General features: G+C 41.9%; 1 protein-coding gene across 3 annotated transcripts in view; it reads left to right on the top strand.

Annotated features, from left to right (window-relative positions):
- The window catches only part of ift172 (intraflagellar transport 172), a 271,291-nt gene that overhangs the window by 124,990 nt on the left and 125,976 nt on the right, over positions 1-20,325 (top strand). For all 3 annotated transcript variants that reach the window (XM_072557593.1, XM_072557602.1, XM_072557583.1), the window contains 3 exons: positions 9,922-10,000; positions 11,277-11,397; positions 14,146-14,290. In XM_072557593.1, coding sequence (XP_072413694.1) covers positions 9,922-10,000; positions 11,277-11,397; positions 14,146-14,290 — 345 coding nt within the window. The remainder of the gene's footprint in view (positions 1-9,921; positions 10,001-11,276; positions 11,398-14,145; positions 14,291-20,325) is intronic.

Raw genomic sequence — 20,325 nt, 5'->3', positions numbered from 1 at the left:
AGAGTTTCTAATATTGACTTTTTACCCCATGAAGTCTCGTGCCAAGTAGTAGTACCCACCAAGAGTAACTCAGCATTACCAGTGACCAAGTTGTTTGAGTCCTCTAAAAGACATTCCTGCTGGACTCAGTCCAGAGTGGGTGATGAGTGAACTAACAAGTAGGAAAGATGTACTTTACCTTGTCCTCATCAATCTGCCAGTCGCAGATACATCTGCCAATACTGTATTGGTAGGAGTGGCCACCACAGATCCTTGCAGAGTCACTTCTTCACATTGCGATGCCCTCCACTGTTATGTATTACTACCGCCATACTAAATGAGATAGATTTAGCAACTCAAGACAAGCATCGATGAGTTACTGTGGACTGTCAGCAGCAGCAGCAGATTTGTGCTCAATTACAGTCTGCAACTTCATGGCCTGGCATATCGTCGTCAAACATAACCATCAAGTCAGGCAATCCATCTTAACTCAATGAAATATGCAAGGCAGCATGTCAGGAGCTACACCAACCTACCTAAAAATGTGGTGTCACCTGGTGAAGCTACAGCGCAGGATTACCTGCATGCCAAGTAGCTAATGATAAACAGAGCTAAGTGATTCCATAACTACTGATGACATCTAAGCTCTGCAGTCCTGCTGTATCAGTGAGGTTCCACAAATATATCCATTTGCAATAGGGGAGCCTAAAATTTCAGAAAAGGTTGATAAAATAGGGCTGAAGAATTAGCATCTATCATCAGCCCTATGTGCTGAGTAGATGATACACCTTGGCTTCTTACAGACGTCTCCAAATTGATGAATTTGGTCTTCAGCCAGTTCAATTTTCTTTATGACATCAAGAAACTGCTGAAGGCACTAGAAATGCAAAAGCCCTGACAGTATTCTGGCAATAGTTCTCAAGATTTATATTCTAGCATTTGTTGCTCCTCTCACCAAGCTATTATTTTGAAGGTATTAGAAACAATTTTTTAAAAATTGCTTGGGGGAGGCTATTTGCAGGTTGGGAAGTGGGAGGCATTTAATAATGAGACACTATGTTCCTGTAAGTATGAAGGATAAGGCTGCTAGGTGTAGGGAATGCTTGATGACAAAAGAAATTGAGGCCTTGATCAAGAGAAAAAATATGGCATATATCAGCTGGGATTGCATGAATCTCTAGAAGAGTATAAAAGCGGTAGGAGTAAACTTAAGAGAGAAGTCAGCAGGGCAAATAGAATTAAGGAGTCAAGGAGAATCCAAATAGATTCTATAAATACATTAAGGGCAAAACAATAACTAAGGAGAGAATAGGGCCCATTAAAGATCAACGTAGCTGTCAATGTTTGAGATACTAAACTATTCTGCTATAAAGTACGCGGAAACTAGCTTCCAACTGAATCTCTTGAAGAGCATAAGGAGTGTAGGGGCATTCAGAAGAAAAAAATCAGGAAGGGAAATAAAGCATATGAAATAGCCTTGGCTGATAAGGTCAACGATAATCCAAAAAGACTCTATAAATACATTAACAGCAGGAAAGCAAGAAAGAGAGAGAGTAGGACCCTTTAAAGACCAACAAGGTTGTCTTTGTGTTTAACATCAGGAGATGGAAAAGATATTAAATGAATATTTTTTGTCAGATTTTACTCTTGAGAAAGAAGTGGAGGCTAGAGAATTCAGGGAAATAAATAGTGATGTCTTGAGAAGAGTTCATATTACAGCAGAGGAGGTGCTGGAAATCCTAAAATGCACAAAGATTGATAAAACCTGGAGACCTGATCAGGTATTTCACAGAACTTTGTGGAAAACTACAGAAGAGATGGCTGGGTCTCTTGCTGAGGTATTTTTGTCATCGATAACCACAAGTGAGGTGCTGGAAGACTGGAGGTTGGCTAATGTGGCGCCATTATTTAAGAAAGGCTATGAGGAAGAGCCAGACAACTATAGTCCGGTGAGTCTTTCATTAGTATGTTGATGCAGGGAATTCTGAGGGAAGGATTTACATGCATTTTGAAAGGTGAGAACTGATGAGAGATAGCCAGCATGTCTCACTAACTTGTTTGAGGTTTTTGAAGAGGTGACAAAGAAGATTGTTAAGGGCAGAACTATACACATTGTCTATATGGACTTCAACAAAACATTCGACAAGGTTCCGCATGGTAGATTGATTAGCAAGGCTAGATTACATGGAATGTAGGGGAAGCAGCTAGTGAATTGGATACAAAATTGGCTTGAAAGTAAGAGACAGAGGGTGGTGGGAGCGTTGTTTTTTTGGACTTGTGGCCTGTGACAAAGAAACCTATACTGCTAACTGTCACAGCAGTAAATCTGCACAGTTACTGCCTTTGTTGTTTGAGTTTATGTATCTCTGGACATTGGAGGATGTCTAAGAAAAATTAACATAGCAAAATTCCCAGCTGAGCTTGGAGGAAACTGTGTGGGAGAGCTCACAGCACAGGAACAGATCAGTGCATAGCTTTTATGTGTAACCTTGCTATAAGTCTACAGTAGTGAATAGAGTGGTTTCTTTCTTGATTATATGTTTTAATAAGAATTGTCTCTTGATTAAATTTTAAAAATATAAACCGTAAGTACTAAGTTAGCCTGGAACACTGTTTTATACAGCAATAAGATGGTGCTATTTTCTGGGTCTGTGGATTGTGAAGGAGCAAAGATGGTCTTTAATGGAGTGAAGTGCTCTTCCTGTCAGATGTGGGAGTTTATGGAGAGTTTCCATGTTACTGATGATTATGTCTGCAGGAAGTGTCCTTGGTTGTGAATCTTATCAAATTGCATGGATTGGTTGGAGCGGCAGTTAAAGGCAATGAGAAATTTACAGGAACTAGGAGTTGTGGTGGTTTGCAGTAATAGAAAGGGAGAAAAGCCGCAGATACAGTCAGGTAGATGGGTTAATTCCAAGAAAGGTAGGAAGGGTAGGCAAGTATTGCAGGAATCTCCTGTGACTATCCCCATCTCAAATAAGTGTGCTCTTTTGGAAAATGTAGGGGGTGATGGACTCTCAGGGGAATGTAGCACAAACAGCCAAGGTTCTGGTATCGAGACTGGCTCAAACGTGATGAGGGGTACATCGGGTTCCAAGCGATGAATTGTGATAGGAGACTCTCTAGTCAGAGGCACAGACGTTTCTGTGGCTGGCAGCGAAAAATCAGAATGGTGTGTTGCCTCCTGGTTGCCAGGATCAAGGATATCTCGGAGAGGATGCAGAATGTTCTCAAAGAGGAAAGGGACCAGCAGGAGATCATTGTACACATTGGAACCAATGATATAGGAAGGGAAAAGGATGAGATTCTGAATGGAGAATATAGAAAGTTAGGCAGGAATTTAAAAAGGAGGTCTTCGACGGTAGTAATATCTGGATTACTCCTGGTACAATGAACTAGTGAGGGTAGGAATAGGAGGAACAGAGCAGATGTGCTGAGGCGCTGGTGCAGGTGAGAAGGACAGACATTTCTAGATCATTGGAATCTCTTCATGTGTGATCTGTACAAGAATGGTGGATAGCACCTGAATTGGAAGAGAACTAATATACTGGCAAGGAGATTAGCTCGAGCTGCTCAGGAGGATTTAAACTAGTCATGGGGGTGGGGTGGGACTCAGGGAGATAGTGAGGAAAAATATCAAACTGAGACTGGTATGGTTGGGAAAGGGAGTGAGCCAGACAGTCTGGGGAGGCAGGAACAAAGCAGAGAACAAGGTAGGACTGATAAATTAAACTGCATTTATTTCAATGCAAGGGGCTTAACAGGGAAGGCAGATGAACTCAGGGCATGGTTCAGAACATGGGGCTGGATATCATAACATTACTGCTGTACCTAGGGAGGATATTCCTGGGAATACATCCAGGGACATTATTTGGGTGGAACTGAGAAATAAGAAAGGGATGATCACCTTATTGTATTATAGACACTCTAATAGTTAGTGAGAAATTGAGAAACAAATCTGTAAGGAGATTTCAGTAAGAATAATAGGGTGGTTATGGTAGGGGATTTAACTTTCCAAACATAGACTGGGACTGCCATTGTGTAAAGGGTTTAGATGGAGAGGAATTTGTTAAGTGTATACAAGAAAATTTTCTGATTCAGTATTTGGATGTACCGACTGCAGAAGGTGCAAAACTTGACCTACTCTTGGGAAATAAGGCAGGGCAGGTGACTGAGGTGTCAGCAGGGGAGCACTTTGGGGCCAGTGACCATAGTACTATTAGTTTTAAAATAGTGATGGAAAAGGATAGACTAGATCTAAAAGTTGAAGTTCTAAATTGGAGGAAGGCCAGTTTTGACAGTATTGGGGAGGAATTTTCAAAAGTTGATTGGGGGCAGATGTTCACAGGTAAAAGGGTTGACTGGAAAATGGGAAGCCTTCAGAAATGTGATGACGAGAGTCCAGAGACAGTATATTCCTGTTGGGGTGAAAGGCAAGGGTGGTAGGTGTAGGGAATGCTAGATGACTAGAGAAATTGAGGGTTTGGTTGAGAAAAAGAAGGAAGCAGAGGTCAGGTATAGACCACAGAGATCGAGTGAATCCTTAGAAGAGTATAAAGGCAGTAGGAGATTAATTAAAAGGGAAATCAGGAGGGCAAAAGAGGGGCGTGCAATCTTTGACAAATAAGGTTAAGGAAATTCCAAAGGACTTTTACAAATAAATTAAGGACAAGACGGTAACTCAAGATAGCAAGGCAGCATTTGTGTGGAGCCATAGGAGATGGGAGAGATACTAAATCAGTATTTTGCATCTGTGTTTACTGTGGAGAAGGACATGGAAAATATAGGGAAATAGATGGCGACATCTTAAAAAAATGTCCATATTACAGAGGAGGAGATGCTGGATGTCTTGAAACGCATAAAGGTGGATAAACCCCAGGACCTGATCAAGTGTACCCTATAGCACTGTCAGAAGCCAGGGAATTGTTTGCTGGGCCCCTTGCTGAGATACTTGTATCATCACTGGTCACAGGTGAGGTGCCGGAAGACTGGAGGTTGGCTAACATGGTGTCACTATTTTAGAATGGTGGTAAGGAAAAGCCAGGGAACTGTAGACTGGTGAGCCTGACGTTAGTGGTCGGCAAGTTGTTGGAGAGAATCCTGATGGGCAGGATACACATGTATTTGGAAAGTTAAGGACTTATTAGGGATAGTCAACATGGCTTTGTGCATGGGAAATCATGTCTCACAAACTTGATTGAGGTTTTTGAAGAAATATTGAAGAGGAATGATGAGGGCGGAACGGTAGATGTGATCTATACGGACTTCAGTAAGGCATTGAACAAGGTTCCTCGTTGTAGACTAGTTAGTAAATTTAGATCTCTTGGAATACAGAGTGAACTAGCCATTTGGGTACAGAACTAGCTGAAAGTAGAAGACAGAGGGTGGTGGTGGAGGGTTGCTTTTCAAACTGGAGGCCTGTGACCAGTGGTATGCCACAAGGATCGGTTCTGGGATGTAAGTTTGCTCGCTGAGCTGGAAGGTTCATTTTCAGACATTTTGTCACCATATTAGGTAACATCATCAGTGAGCCTCCGATGAAGCACTGGTGGTATGGCTTGCTTTTTATTTTGTATGTTTAGGTTTTGTTGGTCGCTGATGTCATTTCCTGTGGTGATATCATTTTCTGTTCTTTTCCCGGGGTGGTAAATGGGATCCAAGTCAACACATCAACAATAAACAAACACATTGACTTGGATCCCATTTGCTACCCCCTAAGGAAAAGAACAGGAAACAACATCAAAACAGGAAATGGCATCACTGACCCAAGGAAACCCAAACAAATAAATAAAAAGTGGGCCATACCATCAGTGCTTCACTGAAGGCTCACTGATGATGTTACCTATTATGGTGACAAAATGTCTGAAAAAGCACCTTCCAGTTCAGTGAGCAAAATTACATCCAGAACCTCAACCTGAGCTACAAAACTTCTCAAAGTCTAACAAGCATCGTTGCTGAGTCTATTGATTTTTGTCATTTATGAAAATGATTTGGATGTGAATATCAGAGGTATAGATAAGTTTGCAAATGCGACCAAAATTGGAGGTGTAGAGGACAATGAAGAAGGTTACCTCAGAGTACTGATCAGATGGGCTGAGGGGTGTCAGCTGGAGTTTAATTTAGTTAAATATGAGGTGCTGTATTTTGGAAAAAGCAAATCTTACCAGGACTTATACACTTAATGGTAAGATCATCAGGAGTGTTGCTGAACAGAGACAGGTTTGGAGTGCAGGTTCATAGTTCCTTGAAAGTAGAGTCACAGGTAGATAGCATAGTGAAGAAAATATTTGGTATGCTTTCTTTATTGATCAGTGCCTTACGTACAGGAGTTGGGAGGTCATGTTTTGGCTGTCCAGGACATTGGTTAGGCCACTTTTGGGTTATTGTGCACAATACTGGTCTCCTTCCTACCGGAAGGATGTTTTAAAACTTGAAAGGGTTCAGAAAAGATTTGCAAGGATGTTGCCACGGTTGGAGGTTTTGAGCTATAGGAAGAGGCTGAATAGGCTGGAGGGTCGGAGGCTGAGGGATGACTTTAAAGAAGTTATAAAATCATGGGCATGGATAGGATAAATGGACAAGGTCTTTTCCCTGGTGTGGGGGAGTCCCGAACTAGAGGGTGAGAGGGCAACAATTTAAAAAGGACCTAAGGAGCAACTTTTTCACACCGAGGATGGTGCGTGTATGGAATGAGCTGCCAGAGGAAGTGGTGGAGACTGGTACAATTACAACACTAAAAAGCCGTCTGGATGAGTATATAAATTTGAAGGGATTAGAGGATTATGGGCCGAGTGCTGGCATGTGTGACTAGATTAGGTTAGGAGATCTGGTCGGCATGGATGAGTTACACCGAAGGTTCTGTTTCCGTGATGTACATCTTTCTGACTATATGACTCTATTTATAAAAATGATTTGCTTGTGAATATAGGCGGTATGATTAGTAAGTTCATAGATGCCATCAACATTGGTGGTGCAATGGACAGTGAAGAAGATTATCTCAGAGTACAGTTGGAGCTTAATAGATGAACCAATGGGTCAAGGAGTGGCAGATGGAGTTTAATTTAGATAAATGTGAGGTGTTGAATTTTGGTCATGCAAATTAGGGCAGGACAAATTACAGCCAATGGTGGAACCCTGGGGTGTGTTGCTGAACAAAGAAACCTAGGGGTGCAGTGCACAGTTCCTTGGAAGTTGAATCATGGGTAGACGGGATGGAGAAGGTGTTTGGCAGGCTTGCCTTTATTGGTCTTAACATTTAAGTGTAGGAGTTGAGATGTCCTGTTGTGGCTGTACAGGACATTGGGGAGACCACTTTTAGAATACTGCGTACAATTCTGGTCACCCTTCTATAGGAGGGATGTGTTTAAACTTGAGAGGGTGCAGTAAAGAATTTCAAGGATGTTGCCACGACTGGAGGGTTTGAGTTCTGGTGAGAGGCTGAATACACTGGGTCTTTTTTCCCAGGAGTTCAGAGACTGAGTGATGACTTCATAAAGGTTTATAAAATAATGAAGGGAATGGATAAGGTGAATAGTCAAGGCCTTAAAAATGACAAAAATGGGGAGTCCAAAACAAGAGTGTAGATGTTTAAGGTGAGAGAGGAAAGATTTAAAAAAGACCTGAGGGGTAATCTTTCCATGCAGACAATCGTGCATGTGTGGAATGAGCTGCCGAAGGAAGTGGTGGAGGCTGGTTCAGTTACAATATTTAAAAGGCATCTGGTTAAGGTTATGACCAGGAATGGTTTCGAGGGATGGAGGCCAAATGTTGGGCAAATGAGACTAGGTTGGGTTGGGATACCTGTTTAGCACAGGTGAGTTAGACTGATGGGTCTGTTTCCTTGCAGTGTGACTCTGTGATTTAAATACAGTTGCAACACTGGCATCAACCTGGTAATGTAGACAATTGCCCAGGTTGGTTTTGTACAGAAAAAGCAAGACAAGTCCAATTCGTCCAGTTACCATACTATTGGTTATGCATTAAGTGACGTATTATGTAGTGGACATTGCTATTAAGTAACACTTGCTTAGCAATAACTTGCTTATTGATGCTCACTTGCATTCCACCAGAGCTATTCATCTTCTGGCCTCATCACAATCTAGATTCTTTACCATTGGTCAGAAACTGAACTGACCCAGCCGTATAAATGCTGTGACTACAAGAACAGGTCAGAAACTAGGACTCCTGCAATAAGTAACTCACCTCCTGACATTCTCAATACATGACCATCAACAACAAAGCAGAACAGATGAGTATGATGCAATATTTCCTTCTTGCCTGGATGAATGCAACTTCAACAATACTCTGGAAACCTGACACCATCTAGGCCAAAGTAGCCCACTTGATTGCCACTACATCTGGAAACATTAATTCCCTCCATCATTAATGTGTAGTAGCAATGGTGTACAGAAAGGTGCACTGCAGAATTCACCAAAGTTCCATAGACAGGACCTTCCAAATCCACAGCCACTTCCATTTTGAAGGACAAGGGGAGCAGATGTGTGGGAACACCACCTGCAAGCTGCACACTGCCCTGATTTTGGAATATATTGCTGCTACTTCAATGTTGCAGGATCAAAATCATGGAATTCCCTCCCCAACAGTGTTGCTCATCTGTCTACACCAAATAGGCCAGAGCAGTTCAAGAACGCAGATCGCCACCACCACCTTGATGGCAATTAATTTTGGCTTAATGGGTGAAGCCTACATCTGTAATGAATTAATAAATGAAAATGACTGTCTTTGTGACTGTAGTTATATAATTCATGAAATTTCAGGCTGGAAAATGAAATTTTCGTGTGTAGTTTATTGTTGGATATTTTATCAATATAGTTTTGCTAATGTTAATTTTTAGACTTAGTTAAAAAGATCAGATGCTATAAGCAGGAGCACTGACTTATTATGGTAGCTTGGGATGTGGGACCATTGGAAAGGTAGTCCAGAAATATTGGGAAAGTTTAGGGAATATTCTGAGAACAACGAGACAGGTTGTGGATATGTGATCACTAGAAGTAGGATCTTGGTATTAGGAGAATTGAGAAGGAGATCTCAAACTGAGAGAAGAAAGGAGTTATCCAGAAGATGCAGAGTTGTATATTGAATCTCAGGATCTTTGATAGTTGAGAATTGGTCTGAGGAAAGGGTTATGAACTGATGAACTTTTGCTACACAGGGTATTGGGAGTGCAGTCTGACAGTTTTGGAAATTTGGCAAGGAAGGCAGATGATCCAATGCTGCTGTTCTTTTTCAGCCATGCAGTGATATTTACTTATCTGGTATCTACCAATAAATGTTGTTTGCGCAATTCAGGATGAGTATTAAATTGACAGATTGGCTGAATATTTATTCACAACGTGTTCTTTGGATGCTAAAAACATCCTTTCCTTCCTTCTTTGAATTAAAATAATCATGAACCAGGCCTTTCTTTCATGGTTTACAATATTATCAAGTTGTCTAGTAGCCAGAAGCTTTTTCACAGGAACAGAGAAATTTATTATACAGATTATGGCCTAGGGCAGTTTTACTAGCACCAAGGTATTTGAATCATTCTCATTGGGTTTCTTTCCATCTTGATTGTGTGATAAATTAGGAAAGGGACTGACTTAGTATCACACCTGGGAAGGCCACTCTGGGAGGCTTGTAACCATTTGAGTTGTATGTTTACGGAAAATCACAAATGCAGGAGTAATGAATCTTAAAGTAAAGAAGGATCAAATTATTACCAGAACAAAATTAAGTGGAGAATACAGGGTGAAAATATAGAATTAACATGAAAACAGCTAGTTCTGTCTAAGCTTGTATTATGATGAGTATTACATTAATGAACCACATCTAATCATGATGTTCACTTGTGTTTATTATGCGACTAGTAACTAAATACAATGCAAAAATTTTACATTGTCAGTTGCACAACAGAGAATCAGTGATTTTTTTTTTCTCTAGGCTGGAGACCTTTATGAAAAAATTGGGAATTACCAAAGAGCACTGGATTGCTACCATAAGGGCAATGCCTTTAGGAAAGGTATATAGCATTCTCAATATTTGGATTATTGTTTTACATTATAATTGGTATTCTAACCTAGATAGACAAATTAGATGGCGATGATATCAACAGAAAAAAAATCTGTTTATATTCTGTATAACATTGCACAGAGTTTACAGATAATAATATGCAGCCCAACTGATCTTTCCAGGCGTTTGTTATATACCTTCCTGCCCCTCTGATGACCACTTCTCAGCCCAGCCTGTCTCATATCCATCTATTTTTCTCAATCATCATGTCAACATATTTGTGTTTTTATTTTATTCTTAATATTTGCTAATTGTTACAGTAGGAATTATCTTTCATTGAAAGCTTGATGATTGGTGGAGTAGTGGACAGTTTGGAAGAATGTTACAAGTTGCAGGGGGACTTCAATAAGCTGCAGAATTGTGCGGAGAGGTGGCAAATGGAGTTCAATGCAGCTAATTGTGAGGTGATTCACTTTGGGAAGAATAACAGGAAGGCAGAGTACAGGGTCAATGGAAAGATTCTTGGTAGTGTGGATGTGCAGAAGGATCTAGGAGTCCATGTACATAGATCCCTGAAAGTTGCCACCCAGGTTGATAGTGCTGTGAAGAAAGCATACTGTGTGTTAGATTTCATTCGTAATGGGATTGAGTTCTGGAGCCACAATATCATGCTGCAACTATACAAAACGCTAGTGCAGCTGCACTTGGAATATTGTGTACAGTTCTGGTCACCATATTTTGGGAAGGATGTGGAAGCATTGGAAAAAGTGCAGAGGTGATTTACCAGGATGTCGCCTGGTCTGGAGGGAAGGTCTTATGAGGAAAGGCTGAGAGACTTGGGTCTGTTCTCATTGGAAAGAAAAAGGTGAAGAGGGGATTTGACAAAGACATACAAGATGATCAGAGGATTAGATAAGGTAGATAGTGGAAGTCTTTTTCCGAGGATGATGATGTCAGCTTGTACAAGGGGCACAACGACAAATTGAGGGTGATAGATTTAAGACAGATGTCAGAGACAGGTTGTTTACTCAGAGTGGTAAGGGCATGGAATGCCCTGCCTGCCAACGTAGTTAACTCAGCCACTTTGCGGAGATTTAAACAATCCTTGGATAAGCACATGGATGATGATGGGATAGTGAAGGTGGACGAGCTGAGAATAGTTCACAGGTCAGAGCAACATTGACGGCCAAAGGCTGTATTGTTCTATGATTCATTTTGATGAAATGATCCATTTGTGCTGTTTCTTTGCCTGAAGGCTTTATCAAACTTTATTTATCTGATTTCAGCGGTGGAGTTGTCTAGAACTGTTTCTCCATCCGAGGTTGTGAAATTGGAGGAGGCCTGGGGAGACTATCTGGTACAGCAAAAACAGTTGGATGCTGCAATTAATCATTACATTGAGGCCGGGTATGTTAAATTGCATAAATTAAAATAATATTTTCCTACTAGGCAAACAGCACTTAATATTTCCTGAGATGGGATTCACAAGTGCAATGTGGAATTCTTATCAGGAAATCCAGAAGTCCAAGATTTTCTGAGCGCTGGAATATTTTAACTCCACAGCGTGCATGTTCTGCCTTTGACAGGTTCCCCACATAGTCGCCATTTCTGATTGAGAGGCCTGCTTTTGTGTTGGCTTCAGGAAACACTTCAGAAGAGGCCATAACCCAGGAACAGGGTTGGGTTAGATAGATTTTCTGCTTCTTGGAATAGCCAAAGTCAGAAGTCACATGACACCAGGTTATAGCCTAACAAGTTTATTTGAAATCGCAAGCTTTGGAGCGCTGTTCCTTCGTCAGGTGAAATAACTTGTGATTTTATGAATTTGTGAAAGCTTGTGATTTCAAATGAACCTGTTGGACTATAACCTGGTGTCATGTGACATCTGACTTTGTCTACCCCAGTCCAACACCGGCACCTCTACATCTTGAAGTAACAATCATGAGAGCATGGTTTTGGAGGGGACTGGGGGTAGGAAAGGAGTGGGGTGTCTAAACGAAATGATAAGGATTGGGGAGGTGGTAGTGGTTTGTGATAACAGGCAGTGGTCTACTTGTAGAAGGGTGGAATCAGTGATGCTGGGCAGCTCTGAAGGGATGGAAACTATTTCACTTGGAATGTGGAGGATATGCTCGTCCTGATCCTTGGTTAATTCTGGAAAAGCAACCGTCTTTACAATGCAATTGCCCTTATTTTAACTTTCAGGTTTCCCAAGCTCTCATTAAGCTGTACAAATGAGTTCCCTGCCACCTTGCTGGCATAGAGTCATAGAGATGTACAGCATGGAATCGGACCCTTCGGTCCAACCCGTCCATGCCGACTAGATAGCCCAACCCAATCTAGTCCCACCTGCCAGCACCTGGCCCATATCCCTCCAAGCCCTTCCTATTCATACACCCATCCAAATGCCTCTTAAATGTTGCAATTGTACCAGCCTCCACCACATCCTCTGGCAGCTCATTCCATACACGTACCACCCTCTGTGTGAAAAAGTTGCCCCTTAGGTCCTTTTAAATCTTTCCCCTCTCACCGTAAACCTATGCCCTCTAGTTCTGGACTCCCCGACCCCAGGGAAAAGACTTTGTCTATTTATCCTATCTATGCCCCTCATAATCTTGTAAACCTCTATAAGGTCACCCTTCAGCCTCCGACGCTTCAGGGAAAACAGCTTCTCCCTGTAGCTCAGATCCTCCAACCCTAGCAACATCCTTGTAAATCTTTTCTGAACCCTTTCAAGTTTCACTACATCTTTCCGATAGGAAGGAGACCAAAATTGCATGCAATATTCCAACAGTGGTCTAACCAATGTCCTGTACATCTGCAGCATGACCTCCCAACTCCTGTACTCAATACTCTGACCAATAAAGGAAAGCATACCAAACACCACCTTCACTATCCTATCTACCTGCGACTCCACTTTCAAGGAGAAATGAACCTGTACTCCAAGGTCTCTTTGTTCAGCAACACTCCCTAGGAGTGTTCAGTGTATAAGTCTGCTAAGATTTGCTTTCCCAAAATGCAGCACCTTGCATTTATCTGAATTAAGCTCCATCTGCCACTTCTCAGCCCATTGGCCCATCTGGTCAAGATCCTGTTGTAATCTGAGGTAACCCTCTTCGCTGTCCACTACACCTCCAATTTTGGTGTCATCAGCAAACTTACTAACTGTACCTCTTTTATGCTCGCATCCAAATCATTTATGTAAATGACAAAAAATCCTTGTGGCACTCCACTGGTCACAGGCCTCCAGTCTGAAAAACAACCCTCCACCACCATCCTCTGTCTTCTATCTTTGAGCCAGTTCTGTATCCAAATGGCTAGTTCTCCCTGTATTCCATGAGATCTAACCTTGCTAATCAGTCTCCCATGGGGAACCTTGTCGAACGCCTTACTGAAGTCCATATAGATCACATGTACTGCTCTGCCTTCATCAATCTTCTTTGTTACTTCTTCAAAAAACTCAAATCAAGTTTGTGAGACATGATTTCCCACGCACAAAGCCATGTTGACTCTCCCAAATCAGTCCTTGCCTTTCCAAATACATGTACATCCTGTCCCTCAGGATTCCCTCCAACAACCTGCCCACCACCGAGGTCAGGCTCACCAGTCTATAGTTCCCTGGCTTGTCTTTACCACCCTTCTTAAACAGTGGCACCACGTTTGCCATCCTCCAGTATTCCGGCACCTCACCTGTGACTATCGATGATACAAATATCTCAGCAATCCCTTCTCTAGCTTCCCACAGAGTTCTCGGATGCACCTGATCAGGTCCTGGGGATTTCTCCACCTTTAACTGTTCCAAGGCATCCAGCACTTCCTCCTCTGTAATCTGGACATTTTGCAAGATGTCACCATCTATTTGCCTACAGTCTATATCTTCCATAACCCTTTCCACAGTAAATACTGATGCTGTCTGATCCTATCCTGCCTCCATTGAAACCAGATCAGAGCAAGTTTGAGACTTTTAGTATGTTAACTTCCTAACCAATTTTGTGAATTTAAATTACTCCCTCTGTAAAACTTAATTGTCTATATATTTGAAAGGGTGGAAGTTGTTGTTTGTGATAGCTGTTAAATAACTTTAACAATTGTTAAATTCCATGCTAACTTAACATGTAAGTTGTATTGAAGCAAACTTTTAAATTTGGCTTTCAGCTGCTCTATGAAGGCGATTGAAGCAAGTGTTGGAGCTCGGCAGTGGAAAAAAGCAGTTCATATTCTTGAACTTCAAGATGACACAACATCTTACAAATACTATCACAAAATTGCTCAGCACTATGCCTCAGTTCAAGAATATGAGGTTAGAAAGTTAACTTTGAAACATCTGTTTCTCTCTCTGTCTCCCTGTCTCTGTACAGATGCTGAGTTTCCACAGCACTTCTGTTTGTGTTTCTAAAATTTGATCCACAGTTAATTTTAACCAAGGATTAGTGGGTATCTCGTAGGTGCAAGCTGCTGTCATTCAGGATTATTGACCTATAGATTATGAACCACGTTTTGATCCCTGATGAGACCACCAAATGTTTTGCAATCTGGTTAGGGTCCAGTAAATTTGTTTTAGACAAAATAGACAAAGTTTGAAATTTCAGGTACTTAGCTAAGAGAAAAATGCTGCAAGGTTTCATCGTTTGGAACAAATGAACTAAACTTGAATACACAAAGGTAGAAAAGTAAAATAACCTACAATATGTGTAACATTTACACTATAATATTCAGAACTAATATGACGTAACTATGGGTTAACAGACATGTTGTGGTCAAACATCCATAGAACATGTTGCATTTGCAGAAATATGTAAGATAGATCCCCCAGATTTCTCAGTAATCCTCCAGGTCACCAAATTAAAACAGTCTTCATTACAAGGTAATTCTGTTATTTGAAAGATCTAACTTCAGAACTTCCTTAAAAGCTATTATTTCACAGACTACCTCTATGATTATTCACAGCTTGGTAGGTCAGTCTCCTTTACTAGAATTGTGCTTCCCTGGATTCTTCAGGCTGCATTCCAGCACTCACTCATAATTCCAGTCCTTTTGCTGACAGCTAGTCAGCTAAGCTGACACTGCCCTACGTTTCTCAGAGCTCCACTGTTTCTCTACTGCACCAAGCTTGTGAACTTCCTTAATTCTCACTCTCCGTTTCACTGAATTATCATAGAATTCACAGAATCCCCTACGGTGTGGAAAGAGTCTGTACCAACCTTCTGAAGAACAACCGACTCAGTCCCAGCCCCCCAAACTCTATCCCCATATTTACGCATGGCTAAGACGCCCAACATGCACATCCCTGGACAAGGAAATCTAGCATTATCTAGCATTGCCAATCCACCTAACCTGTACATGTTTGGATTGTGGTAGGAAGTTGTGGAGCACCTGGCAGAAATCCATGCAAACCCTCCCAGACTGGAATTGAACTCAGGTCGCTAGAGCTGGTGGGGATGGAAATATATCTCTGGTGGTGAGATATATTTCCCACCCCACCCCTATCCGCTTTCCATAAAGACTATTCCCTTCGGGACTACCTGATCAGGTCCACATCTCCTAACAACCCACCCTCCCCTCCTGGCACCTTCCCCTGCCACCACAGGAACTGCAAAGCCTGCTCCCACACTCCCCCCTCACCTCTGTCCAAAGCCCCAAAAGGAGCCTTCCACATGCATCAGTTTCACCTGCACTTCCACGCATCATTTATTGTATCCGTTGCTCCCGATGCGGTCTCCTCTACACTGGGGAGACTGGACGCCTCCTTGCAGAGCGCTTCAGAGAACATCTCCGGGACACCCACACCAATTAACCCCACCGCTCAGTGGCTAAACATTTCAACTCCCCCTCACACTCTGCTGAGGACATGCAGGTTCTGGGCCTCCTCTGTCACTACTCCCTTACCACCTGACACCTGGAGGAAGAGTGCCTCATCTTCCACCTCAGGATCCTTCAACCCTATGGCAACAATATCGACTTTGCCAGTTTCTTCATTTCCCCTCCCCTCACCTTACCCCAGTTTCAACCTTCCAGCTCAGTAATGTCCTCATGACCTGTCCCATCTGTCAATCTTCCTTCCCCCTATCTGCTCCACTCACTCTCTGACCTATCACCTTCACCCCCCCCCATTCACCTATTGCAGCTTCAGCTATCTTCCCCTCCAGCCCCACACCCGTCCCATTTATCTCTCCATCCCCAAGGCTCACAATCTCATTCCTGATGAAGGGCTTTTGCCCGAAACGTCGATTTTCCTGCTCCTCGGATGCTGCCTGACCTGCTGTGCTTTTCCAGCACCACACTAATCTTGACCAGTATTAATCACATCCAGTCTAACTTAAACATCCAATCCTGTGAATGCACGATCAATGATGAACAACTCCATGGACAACCAGAGGTCTTCCCATGATCTCATGATGTTTACCAAACATTCTTATTACCTATCCTTGAGCTTTCACAGTGCATCTTACTGTAATCAGAAGGGGGTTTCTCCCTGTTATCTATCCAAAGGAATTCTGATAAATCCCTGATGTTCGTTTGTTGGCTGCATTTATGATTTCAGCATACACATATAGGTTTTTTTGAAAAGTCTTGATTATTGTGGGATCAGCACTTCTTTTTTATAAATGTTGAACTAGCTTGATAAATGGGCTTCTTTCAAGGTTTTTCCAGAGTGTTTCTTACCAGAACCAGTTTCTGACCAAGGAAAGAAAACAGGGCAATTTACAGTAAGGGTTCTAAGAATGAGAAACTTCTGATGATTGATTGAAAAAGTTGGGAAAAAAAACAAAGGCTGAGAGTAGTTTTGACAGAGGGTTCCAAAATCATGTGCTGACTGAACGTAGTAGATAGGGAGTAAGCTAGTAAAAGACAAAAGAACATGAGAGCAAAGATTTAAAGTGGTGTGCAAACAAAGCAAGGGTGATGTGAGAAAACCTTGTTCACAGAGTTAGGGTGCACTGCCTGGAAATGTGATGGAAGTTGATTCAATTAGTTTAATCCTGAGCCATCAAGAGACCATTGCATTTAAGGTTCTGCATTCTAATATTAATTCCAACAACACAAACCCTCAGTGGAACATCATTCCTAGTTTGAGCTTTGGAATTGGTTCTTGCGTGTACCATGAGAAGTGGAAACTTTCTCTCCCAATCCAAATTAATATACAGCTATAAGGAGATATCATTAACTCTTAGGCAACACAACTTTTAGAACATTTGGTCATGGCTGATGAGAATAGTATTGTTATAAAGCAGAAGTTGACTCCTGTCTGAGAATTCAAACTGAAATGCCCAAAGATGAGCTCCTTGCCCTAGAAACTGTAAAATGAGTGTGAAAAGTGGTGTAACCTTGTAAGAAGTGCTGCCTGGTTTATTGCTCACCAGTCCCCAGCTCCTAACACTGGGCTTATGTAGTGGAATGTGGTGTGGTGGAAAACACAAGAGGCAGATACTTCAGAGGCAAAGAAAACTCTAATTTTATTGAAAACAAGTAAATTGAATATGTGTATATCAATGAGAAAACAAATCAATATTTTAAATCTGAATATTATCTGGATGTAAGTTTGCTTGCTGAGCTGGAAGGTTTGTTTTCAGACATTTCGTCACCATAGAAGGTGATGTCATCTGGTGAAGTGCTGGTGTTATAGAGTTTTGAGAAGATTTGTAGCTCAGGTTGAAGGTTTGGATGTAGGTTTGCTCGCTATGCTGGAGGGTTCATTTCCAGACATTTCGATATCCTACTCGGTAACATCTTCAGTGGGTCTCAGGCAAAGCAATGCTGAAATTTCCTGCTTTCTATTTATATTGTCTACTTTGGACAAACAAGCAGAAAACTAGCCACCAGGGTACATGAACATCACTAGCCACAAAAAGACATGACTGACTATCGCGAGTACCCTTACACACAGATGAGGAAGGACACCACTTTGACTGGGACCACAAGTCCATGCGAGGACAAGCCAAATAGAGACAGGCATGAGAATTCCTAAAAACATGGCAATCCAAACGGAACTCTATCAACAAACACATTGATTTGGAAACTATCTACCACCTTCTGAAAAAAAGAACAGTCTGAGAAACAACCCTCCACCCTCACCCTCTGTCTTCTACCTTTGAGCCAGTCTTTATCCAAATGGTAAGGTTTCTCTGTATTCCATGAGATCTAGCCTTGCTAACCAGTCTCCCATGGGGAACCTTGCCGAACGCCTTACTGAAGTCCATGTAGATCACATCTACCGCTCTGCCCTCATCAATCCTCTTTGTTACTCCTTCAAAAAACTCAATCAAGTTTGTGATTTCCCACGCACAAAGCCATGTTGACAATCCCTAATCAGTCCTTGCCTTTCCAAATACATGTACGTCCTGTCCCTCAGGATTCCCTCCAACAACTTGCCCACCACCGACGTCAGGATCACTGGTCTATAATTCCCTGGCTTGTCCTTACCACCTTTCTTAAACAATGGCACCACGTTAGCCAACCTCTAGTCATCCGGCACCTTACCTGTGACTATCAATGATAGGATGTTGGAAACTCTGCTTCAGAAACAGTGAGTAAACAGTTTTGCATTCCCTGTGTTTTTTAAATTAGATGAGAAAAGAATGAGTGGTTGGAGTCAGGCTCACACAGATCCAGTGTTTTAGTTTTGCTTTCAGTTGGAGTTTGGAGATGGCTATTGAACTTGGTAGGAGAAAGTGAGAACTGCAGATGTTGGAGATCAGTCAAAAATTGTCGACTTAGAAAAGCAGAAGGAGAGTCAACGTTTTGGGTATAAGGCCTTCATCAGGAAAGTGGAGAGTCGGGGAAAGGGGACTGAGAGATAAACAGGAGGATGGAAGTTGGGGAAGGTGGCTTGGAAGGTGATAGGTAGATGTAGGTAGGAGCTGACAGTGATGGGTCGAAGGGAAGGGTGGAGCAGATAGGTGGGAAGTAAGATGGACTGGTAGGACAATTCAAGAGTGCAATGCAAAGTCAGGGGGAGATTGGATCTGGGATAAGATGGGGAGGGGAGATTAGGAAATGAATGAAATTGACTTCACCAGATTAATTGGTGGGTGAGTTCCTTTTAAACATGAGAATAAATATCTAATTATTTTGCTGGACAACCCTTTGCAGCATCTGTTTGAGGATATGATTCATTTTCTCCATAATCCTGCTGGGTTGAGGATGGTAGGCAATGCGAAAACCTTGGCTGATACCAAATGCATTCATCATGGCCTGCATTACCTGGGAGTGAAATGGGTAAATGGGTTCCCTGGACCAAAACTGTACTTGGAAAAACCCCTTCTAGTGAAAACGTGTTAAACTAAAGTGTCTGCTGCAACTTTAGCAGTGTTCGTTGTAATGTGAAACATCTCTAACCATTTGCTAAAAATGTCATTGAAGACCAGGATGCTCGTATTTCCGCCTTAGAGGATGGTAGCAGGCTAACATAGTCTACTTGATGGTCAGTCTATGGCCCTGCCACTGGCTTAGTATGCATCAACTCTCCTTTATTAGCTTATTTGTCTGGATTGCCCTGGCACATATGGTAAAATTATTGACAAAATATTAAATATATATTTTCCCATTTCATGACAGTAGCACGATCCCTATCACAATTCTGTTAGTCATGGCTTTTCTGCCTAATGAACCTGGACATTGTGGCATAATAAATCACTAGATATCAGTCCTGGACGTGTACCACACCCATCTTTGCAACCTGGCTGCACAATCCTTCAGACATTCCTTTTTATTCCTCCCAGATAAAAAGCATCCTGTATCATGGTGCCATGATCCGTTTGCTCTGCCTGATAGTCCTCCTTTTCATCCACACATCTGCCTTGGAATTGTTGGTCAAACATCGGGGCTCAGGCTCCTCCAACGCTCCATATTGGATCTCCATGCCTATCTGACTCAAAGATACACCCTGCCATCCCTGACCATTGACCAATTCTGACGTTCAATATAACTGCAGTGAACTACCTACTGTTTCCAAAGACAAAGTGTTTAAGTATTGCTCCTCTTCCCTGATACCTGCATTGTCTTCAGCTTAGATTCAAGCTCTCCAACTCTCATTCAAAACTGGTCAAGTATAGCCACGCACTCAAGTCCTAGACAGTCACATCTGTAGTATGGTCCATAATCTCAGCTATATTGTTGTTACAGGACCCTACACCTATTCTACAAAATTTATGCAACTATTTTTAGTCATTTGGTTATTTACCTACTTAACATGCAGTAAAGTAATAGTGAATGACAGTAATAGTTTGGAGACAGAATGCTTATCAGCTAATGTTTAAATAATGTCTGCCACATTGTGTGTTAAGAACATCATTCCTGTTATAAAATTGCATAGCCTCTAGCTCACAGTTAGCAATA

The sequence above is a fragment of the Chiloscyllium punctatum genome, chromosome 3 (genome assembly GCF_047496795.1).
Source record: "Chiloscyllium punctatum isolate Juve2018m chromosome 3, sChiPun1.3, whole genome shotgun sequence".
NCBI classification, from domain to species: domain Eukaryota; kingdom Metazoa; phylum Chordata; class Chondrichthyes; order Orectolobiformes; family Hemiscylliidae; genus Chiloscyllium; species Chiloscyllium punctatum.
Note: the sequence above shows the minus strand (reverse complement) of the source record. Positions and strands in the feature narration are given on the sequence as shown.